Here is a 9,961-nt window from a genome sequence, read left to right on the forward strand (position 1 = left end):
GATGGAACAGCGTGCCAATAGAGCCTGTCAAGAATAAATCCTGCCGTGTGTATCTCCTCCTCTCACCTCCAGGCAGAAACAAAACAGCTTCTGAGAGAGGTCATCAGACTGCAAAACTGACTGGAACATCAGATGCAAACTGCTTGCGTCAGAAACATTAACTACTACACAAGTAAACTGATTTCCTAGCATTTGAAGCCCATTTTCTAACAGTATGGCAATTCAAAACTTTATGAGCCAAACTTCAAGCCACGTAAATGGATGGTATGTTGTCAGAACAGGACAGTGTTAAGTTTTCAAAAGCCTCTACAAGAAAATCTAATAAGCAGATCATAAACATAATATTCTCCAGCACATAGTGGTAAAATCTGAAGTCTGAGGCACCGAAATATTTAAAAAACACTTTTTAAAAGCCTCTCAAACCAGAGAAGTGGGGCAAGGAGCCCTCACCGCTTCACAGGGTAACTCCCAGCACTGACATGTCAGATACTGCTCCAGGATAAAGCACCACCACTGCAGATACCTAAGTCCTTGGGAGACTGTTCCATTGTTTTTACCATAGGAAAAGAATCAAGAAAAAAACCAATACATCCTAAATTTCCCATTCAGCTTCAGAAGATCACTCTGTATGTCACTAACCTTCAGCACCCTGCAAGCTTACTTTATTCTTTTTAATTTCTTAAAGATGTGATCTTCTATTCTCCCTCACTCAGATACCTTTCCAGAGCAAAATAAGTAAATACCCTTATTTAACTTCTTCTAAAAAAAATACTTACACACATTAATAATTCATATCATACTGATACCTGACATCCCACAGAAACTCAGAGAACAGTGTATTTATTTCTACTAACTTTATCCATATAAAAATGTTCTTTTTATTTAAAGAAACTTCAGCTTTTAAGCCTGGATCATAAGTTCAGTGTTTCTTATTTGACAGCTACTGTGCTAACTGGAATACACACATTAAAGGAGAGTCAATATAAATGTAAGAAAGGATTGCTATTTTTCTTAAAATAGGTGATGACAGTGTCATACAACCATTTTCCAGAAAATATTCGGGTTATTTCTTTCCATATACAGAGAGTTTGTTCTACCTGTTGCATTAAGACTTGTTATAACCATTTGTAAAGCTTGTTCCAAAGGTAGCAGTTTCACTCCTTTAATATTGAACGTATTGAACGCATAACTATCTAGCAACTTACTCTGTGTTATGTTAATCAAATTTCATTTAGAAACAAAAACTATCCAGGGATGCCAAAGAATTCTATGTGGCAGTACAGAATGACAACAGAATAAGAAAAAATTAAAAGCACAAAATATGATTTTTTTTAAATCACTTTTTTTTTCCCTTTAGAGGGCTTTGCAAATAAGGCAGGATCAATCTGGTCTCTAGACAGACCTCTCACTGAAAAAAGCCTTGCTGCTCTTTCTTTTAAAGTGCCTCCACATTTCAGTCCTAAAGACATCAATTCCATCTTCAGTTTATCTAAACCCAGGGCTTCCATTTCAGCAGCGGAGTTGAACGCCAGTAGGTCTATTGGTTCCACTTCCTGCAAAGAAAAAAACATCCCATCAGACCATTATTATTTTCTTCTTGATTGCAGGGGGGAGGAACAAGTATAGACAGAATGCTTCATTTTACAGAAGACCTTCAATTAGGATTATCTCAAGCTCCTAATTACTTAATAAAGTTGAGCAATGTCTCTCTCTCTCTATATATATATCTCACATTGGCTATTCTCATTATTAGCGGTACTTAATGCTACCCAGGCAAAGTATTACTGCATGATGTACAAGCAAATTGAAGCTAGCTAGCAGCCTAATTGTAAAACATGCAAATCTTAGCACAGATAACACACCCAAGAGCTGAGTGAATGCTCAGGTGAGCTTTGTACCTGGTGTCCAACTGTGCTGCTACAATTCTATTCCTGGCAGCACCTCTGCTAGCTAGTTAAAGGCTTGCTCTAACATATCCAGACAAGCTGCAGATGTGCTTAGGCTTGCACTGTACACAGCCTCCAAGACAGAAGCACCGGTCATTTAAAATTATATAAACACTGCTGAACTTTTAAAATTATTCCACTAGAATTAACACATTCTACTTGCAATAGAGGAATTCTGAAAAGTAAAATAAAAAAGTGACAGTATTTAATCGTATTCTTCTGGAGACAAAATAGTCAACACTTTTTATCCCCAGGGAAGTTAAGTACTCCTAAGAAAACTGAATTAAGAACAGCAGCCCACCATACCACCTAGCAGTTCAGTAGCTTAACCTTGACTTCCAGAGGCATGGTAAAGCTAGCAGCCCCTTTTTAGCCCAAGGTAGAATATAACCAATACACCACCAGCAGTAGCAGAAAGGAGGATGAATAGTCATTTCTTATGCAGTTATGCTGTAATTACAGAAATAGATATAAAAGCACCCTTTTTAGTTAAGATTAATCAAAAAGCAAGTTCTTAAGTTCACATCTCATCCTGCCATAAGAAAATGGATTAAAATGTCATCTTAAAAGGAAACTAGCATATTTGCAGAAAAATCGCGTGTGAAAGGGACTTCTGTAGATCATCTAGTCCAAGCCCAGGGCTTTGTCCACAACAGAACATGGCAAAGACTGGATAATTTAAATGCTGGAATTTACTAACACACTGAACACTAATGTTAAACATTAACATACTAAAAAGGACACAAAAATCTAAGCCCAGTTTGTTCAATACTAAAAGCACATACTAGTCTTATGGTACATATCATGCTGGAGTTACAGAGCAAATAATATCAGCAGTGGGAATGAGACAGCTCCGTTATGAACTTCAGCAAAAACAATTAACGCTAGTGTCCTGCTAAGCATACAAAAAAAGACTGGTTGCCTCATTATTCTCATCCTACTTTAAAAAAATCCAACAAGGACTATTATAAAAATACTTCCACCTGCAATAACAATCTGCCACAGCATTGGTGGAGTTTCCTGTTCTAGGAATACACAGTCTCTCAAATACTGAGCAAAAGGTAAACAGTGAAGAATGGTAAACATCCTGTTTAAAATTTGCCAGCTCTAATAGTACAGTAGATGACAAAGTTTAATGTAATCAGATTACATCCTTAGTCTTTCTTCTATTTAACTGCATTAAACTTTCACTTATCAGAATTCATTCATTGGCAGTGGCAACTGATGGGAGACTTTCTGCTCAAGCTGAAACAAGGCAGAAAATCCAAGCAACTCCCTAGCCCGAAAAAAAAAGCCACATTTTGTGTTACTGCTAGAATAAGCCTAGATTCATTATCCTCAAAAATTTTTAACAGTAATACTATGCAAGGGGCAACAAAGCACAAGTATTGGCACCTTTTACTGCCAAGTATTAGTTGGGTTTTCATCAATTCAGTGGGAAAAGCTATATTCTCTCTTGGCTGGAAGACTGATCCAAAGTCTCTTCAGCAAAAGAATCCCAGCCATCCTGCTGTCAGTCACCAGAGAAGGAACCTCATGGTCAGCACTGATCCTAATCTGGCCGAGAGCTGTGACACCAACCCAGGTTGCCAGCAGAGATAATGGTATGGCAACAGTACTGATGTGCCTCCACCATGGATACACCAGATCAATTTTAAAACCACCCTTCCACCATCCTTTGCAGTTCAGATGAAGCCCATCATTTATACCGATCCTGTCTCTCTAGTGAAGGAGCTGCTGCTTTCAGACTTTTGAAGGTGAATGAAGAACTGAAGTTTGCACCAGACTACAAGGGTTCTCTAGGAATTAGACTCAAGTCTTTTTATAAAAAAAACCCTAAGACAGACTGATCAGCTGATTAGTTTAGGAGCTGTCTACTTGGAACAATTTCTAATTTAAACACTGAGGTCAATTAAAAACATTAAGGTCAAACAATGTTATAGATAAGATTAGTCAAATTGGACAATATTTGGTAATTTATCAATACTTTTTGAGACCAGTCTTTCATCTTACATAAGAGTTTTATCCCCCCCCACCCCGAGAATTCTGGATCCAGAGTGTATCTATTTACAGATAGAAGGAGGGAAAAAAACAATATCCCCCCACTCCCCCCAAAAAGCAAACAAAAACACCCCCCAAAAAACTCCAAGAGAAACATGCATCTCAGGAAAGATAATACGAGATCAAGTTGCCAAGGGCAACTGCATCCCAGTAGAAACTCTAAACTATTAAATTGTAGTCTTATAAAGTTCTTCCTTGACCCATTCTACTTAGCATCTCTCAAGACAATGCTACCTTGCTACAATTAAACTTTCTCCATGGAGACACTGTCAACCAAGAGCCTTCTTTGGCTGCAGTTGCCACCAACTCGCTACATTCCAGTTTCATAAGTCATACAATGCATCTTCAGTTAACCTGTTTTTCCTTTTAACCTTGGGATTTTTTCTGCTCTGAATCAAACTCTGAAGATTCTAGTAGCTTCTCAGGGAGACTATGATTCTAATTCAAGAATTTACATCTAATGCACTGAAGTCATAGGATACAAATCCCCTCCCCTTTTCTGCGATCCACAAGGCAAAAAGTGATTTGAGTAAAAGCAGTTGAAAAGACGTATCACATTTTGTATTTCTTGATACTTACTGTGCTCTGTAACTGGTTCATTTCCTGTGCCTTAGAAGAAACATTTTCTTGCTCCTCTTCTTTCAGAGCTTGGGTTACTTCATTCTTCTCCTGGGCCTCTTCCTTCAAGGGCTTTGTCATTTCATTGTTTTCTTCAGCTGGAATTTCAGTTTGCCCTCCTGTGTGTGTCTCTCCTTGCAGATCTCTGACAGTACCTTCCGGCTGTTCCAGTGGTTTCTCAGTTGCACTGGTAGCAGGACTATCCTCGACCGAATCCACAGAGCTGCTTGAACATTCATTTGAGTTTCCAGTATTTTTATTGTATCTGCTGCCTGACGGACAACTTCCATCAGAGGTATGAGGGGAATCATCTTCACTGTCATCCTCACTATCTGAACTGTCAGGATCATCCAATCCTTCCAATCCCAGCCTGGCATAAGCAGTACATTACAAATGAATATTAATCTACTTTAATTTTCTTTTTTTTTTTTTTTTTTTTGTAGCTCTAGCAGGAAATAGCTGTTTAGGATAGTTTAGTAAATAGAAGAGCTGCTAATACTGAACACCCCCCCAAAAGAGGTATCTTTTCACAGCATTCCCAATACAGAAATGTGTACCACCTATTGCTATTCCAAACACCACTGGAATCATTAAGACTTCTCTTTCATGTCACATTAGGTGAAAAATGCCAGGAAAAAGAAATTAAAAATCTTCTTTTAGTTTATTGTAAATGTAATTAATTAATAAAAAAGACAATGATAAGTATACAGAATATAACCTTATTAGTTGGCGGGTGTGGTGGGGGGAAGGTGCCTATTTTTGCAAATAAAGTTTGCTCTATGGTCTTCTAGGGTCAGAACTATATGAATGCAGCAACATCTACTTTCAGTTCTCCAATTTAATCAGTTCAATTTAATTTTACTATTCAAGTCTACACCTTTAATAATATGTTGCTTATTTGTATGTACCTAACCTGTCATCCTGTTCAAGGCTTAATACTTGAGCATTACTATAGAGAGAGTCATAATACTTACCAAAAACATTTTCTTTTTCGAGATTTTGTCCCATTTTTTCCAGATTCACCTGGACGCTTCCGATTATTGCCAGTTTCTGGTGACACTATTCTGCTTGAAGAGGCCTGCAATCCTTCAAAACAAAGTTACAAGTCTACTTCATCGGTACACAATTCACATATGTGTAAATTCTACGTATCTTTTAATTTCAGATGCAATTTAAAAAAACATCTGAAAATAATCACCACTGGTGCACATTTATGTAGACTCAAAGCTTCAAATTAAGCTCAGTAGCAGCAAACGCTGTCTTACATTGCTTTACTAAGGCACAGAGTCAACCTTAAAATTGGATTCCTGAACTGAACTCTCAGGTTCTACATCCCTTTCAGCCTCAAGTTTCACTATGAGGCTGCCAGCAAGGGAACAATCAGTGGATAAATAAATAATTACAAAGAACAGTAAGTGAAACAAGGTATTTTGTAGTTGGATTCCATTACTAGAAAGACCTGTTTATATATTATCATTTCACTGAAAATTATTACATAATTCTTATAGCTGAACTAGCAACACTACCTTCACAGAATTTTGCTTTAATTATGAGATGACACTGTAGCACAGCAAGACGAAGCATCACTTGTATCTGTGTTACGCTATTCAATGCGATTTAAGAGAAACAATAGCCAAAGAAGAAAAATGAAGTCCAACAAATTTTACTGGAATTTGTCTCATTCAACTGAAAGAGTTACTGTCAGCAATTTTTTTTTTTCCCCCCATACTGGAGTGAGGCTATAGGGACTTGTAGTGTGCTTTATTTTTTAAGGAAAGTGAGGTTAAACTGCAATACCTTTAAGGACTGAATCTTCTAGTCTCTCAGCCATTTCATGACACTGCTGCTGGTAGTCCGGATTTGTGAAAAAGTGCCTTGGCTCTGCAAGTTTCCGCTGCAGCCTTTCCAAGCGCCTTTGCTCTTTTTCTGCTTCCCGTTCTGCTTGCTGCTTCACCCATTCAGCCATCCTGCAGGTGAGAGAACCAGAAAATGAGAGCATTTCCAACATTTAATATCAGCTTGTTGCTTTGCAATTACTGAATGCTTCTACCACCTGCTAGGATGAGAGACAATGGGAAAGACAACTAACACTACCCAGGGGGAATACTCAAGGAATGTATAGAGATTCTGCCACAGAGAAGACAGTAAAGTTTCTTTTGGAAGCCAGAAACAGCAGCAAGGTCACCAATACCACAGTCTTGCAGCTTCACAGAGATCTGTGAGAATTACAGATGAGAAATCTAAGAGGTGCAGAACAATCTCTCAAAAGCAGGCTGCAGTACAATCACCTCTATTTTGCAGTAATATAATTCTAGTCAGAAGAATCCTGTTGGCTTCTGGTTTATCTGTGCTTAAGATTTCACTTTTGCTCTCCTTAGTATTCAAAATAAAATTTCATTGCTACAACAGCCTGTCATTTGACCTCTTCTGTTAAAAGTGAACTACGTGGTCAGTTTATTTTGTAATCCTAGCTTCTCAGAAAATGTCTTACGCTTTTTCGTGATTGACGTCTCGAAGTCTTCTTCCACTGAGATCTCTGCAAGCCTCTCTATTTGTTGTCTTTTCAATCTGAGCACCAAGTGCTCGCAGCATAGATCCAAACCCTGAAAAAAAAGTAATCAAGAATTAGCTAAACAGAAACAAATGGAGATGAGCTAATACACAACAAAAGAATTAATTATGTAAAAAGAATACAGTGAATTCAATACTTTCTCTTCTCTCAATGCAACTGAAATTAAAGAGCAAGTCGCAACATGTTGGAGAACAGTCATTGGTGAAATGCTGAAACACTAAGTGAAAAAATGGCATCCAGCATTTACCACTCACCTTGTTTTTGTGCTCCTGGTATCACACCAGATGGACTCCAGATTTACTAGAACCTGCACAGTACTTCTAACATGAAAGCCTATTCCTGGACTCTCCAAGCAAAATGGTTTGAAACCTTTTTTGTCTCAAGATGACATGTTGGTTCCTTTCTAATTTAGCCAGGATATACCTCCCCCTTAAGCCCCCACCAATCTTAAAATCCCCTTTTAAAAATCTAATAAAAAACACATTAACTTTTTTAGAAGATAGCTGTAGCTGCTTCCTCAAGATCATCATGATGGACAATGCTGGACAGCCCCGCCAAAATAGATTTCTATACTTTTCTCAGCCACTGATTACTCATAGGCAAGACTGCTAATTTCTCTCACTTGGTCCCATCTTATGTTGTCTCCAGCTGGAGAAAGACACATGTTTACCTCAAAGAAACACAATGTGAATTACTAATAATATAATCCTTCAAGCAATTTAAAAGTGCCAAGCACTGTTTGTTAACTAGACACTGAACCTACACTGTTTAGTGTATAAACACTCCGAAAAGCACCTTTAAGGAGTGTTACAAACAATAACCAATCCAGACAGCCCACTTATATCATGAGGCAGAAAAAGTATTGTGTTCAGCTAATAAAACCAATCACTGCCATTGGCGAGGAGAATTTTTGTAGCTCATGAAAGATGCTATTGAATTTTACATTCTGCAGAATGAGGACCTAGCTGTTACACCTAGCCAGGTACGCTCCTAAAAATCAACAGCAATGTATTCACTAAGGTCACAGGTACTGAATTAGGTCTGATAATAAAATGCTCAGTTCTCCTCTAAGGCTGCATGATCTGTAACCCCTTGACATCATACAATAGTTCTGACCTTTGTCTGTTTGCCTGTTTTTATCAGGCTTTTAAGTTATAAAGTCAAAACAAAAGGAACACTTGAGAAAGCAGACAAAATTGTTAAAGAACAATTTTAAACTGACCCAAAGGGCACATCAGTGACACAAAATAAATCACGTAACACGCATCCTGTGTCATCCCAGGATATCTGAAGCTGATGGACAATAGGTGAGGAAGAAGCCTGCTGTACTATGAACTTATACCATATGCAGCACTTTTAGGGTGCTTAAAAAAAACGCACAATAGCTCATAAGCTAGAGCAACAATATTTATTTCCAGTTCTGTCTAAAACTATGAAGGAGCTGAGAAAACTATGAAGCTGAGCTGCAGTCTGATGGAATGCTGCACAACTGTTCAGCATTTCAGCTCAAAAGACAGAAAAATCTGAAAAATTGATTTAAAGCACAAACACGTATTGACTCCAATTACACTGAAACATTCTGCTAAACCTGCTTCACCCATCATGTTCCATTTTAGGGAACACCCACATTGTTGGTAGCTGCATTGTTTTATATGATTAATATACATCTTCCATAAGACAGTTAAAATATTTTGCCAACATCAGGAGTCTAGTTTAAGTTGAATTTTTCAGTTCTTAGGCTAACAAGATCTTGGCATTTATATGTTTTTTAAAATCAGAGAACACAAAATCAATTAAGTCATACAACATACTCAAATCACAGACTTTGTACCTGGAATATTTGTCCTTAAGTGACCTCGAATGAAACTGAGAAGCCTAAGCAGCAAGGTGCTTTTAAACGCGATTTCAACTCCGAAGTCACTTTGATGCCTGTTACAGATTTTTACTAGTACAGCTCAGCTGACCAGTGATGTGAAGAAGAGCTATGCAAAGTTGTTAGCTGAACTGCGGCTTCCCTGGTGAATTCTGAGCTTTGCAGGCAGACTCTGGTTTTGGCTAACAGACATTACATCACAGTCATCCACATTACAAGAGATGTGCTAATAGATTAGGACTGCTGCTATCAGTATAGACTACGGTATAACAGAAGTTCTTTAACTTAGAGTATCTATTCAATTAACAAGCAGTTAAGCAACAAACCTCCTTTTCCACCACAAAGTCTTGGTTCCAGACTATAAACAGCTCCATTCTGCAATACATCTTCATCGTTAACCAGTCGTCCATTACATTTCACATACAGACTTTCTTCAGGAATATTCTAAAAACAGAAAATTTGAATCATATGATCGATTGAAAATGAAACATTCTGACAAAGTAAATTATTAAGGACTTCCTTCCTTCCTATATGAAGGACGGGAAACAAAAATCAGACAATCTTAAAAACATAAACATTCTCTATGGTGCTTGTTTTAATTTCAGTTTACTGAAAGATTAAACACACTCTAAATCAGATTGTAAATATGAATGGGGAAAAGCCATGCTATGGGAAAATACACACTAAGCATTCAAACACTCTGTACTTGAAAAAAACAACAAACCAAGGCCACACTTTTTTTTGACTACATGTAAAGAATTTAAGATTTATATATATATATATGTATATGGAAGACACAAAAGATATATATAAGACTCTATAGGACCCCCTTACAGCAACCGCAGCTGCTCAGCTAAGCGACAGCACCCAGAAGCGTGCCCACTGCTGCGA

General features: G+C 37.7%; 1 protein-coding gene across 1 annotated transcript; it reads right to left on the reverse strand.

Annotated features, from left to right (window-relative positions):
* Positions 1-929: 929 nt before the first annotated feature.
* SDE2 (SDE2 telomere maintenance homolog (S. pombe)) lies at positions 930-9,514 on the reverse strand (the record flags this gene model as incomplete). The annotated part of the gene is given in 8 exon segments (XM_010290997.1): positions 930-1,039; positions 1,042-1,077; positions 1,403-1,553; positions 4,587-4,995; positions 5,600-5,711; positions 6,423-6,592; positions 7,117-7,228; positions 9,397-9,514. Coding segments are annotated over 8 exon segments (1,218 nt in total), but the record flags the coding sequence as incomplete, so codon positions are not given.
* Between the last annotated feature and the right edge of the window lie 447 nt (positions 9,515-9,961).

Source organism: Phaethon lepturus, unplaced genomic scaffold (genome assembly GCF_000687285.1).
Source record: "Phaethon lepturus isolate BGI_N335 unplaced genomic scaffold, ASM68728v1 scaffold33217, whole genome shotgun sequence".
In the NCBI taxonomy this organism is placed as follows: domain Eukaryota; kingdom Metazoa; phylum Chordata; class Aves; order Phaethontiformes; family Phaethontidae; genus Phaethon; species Phaethon lepturus.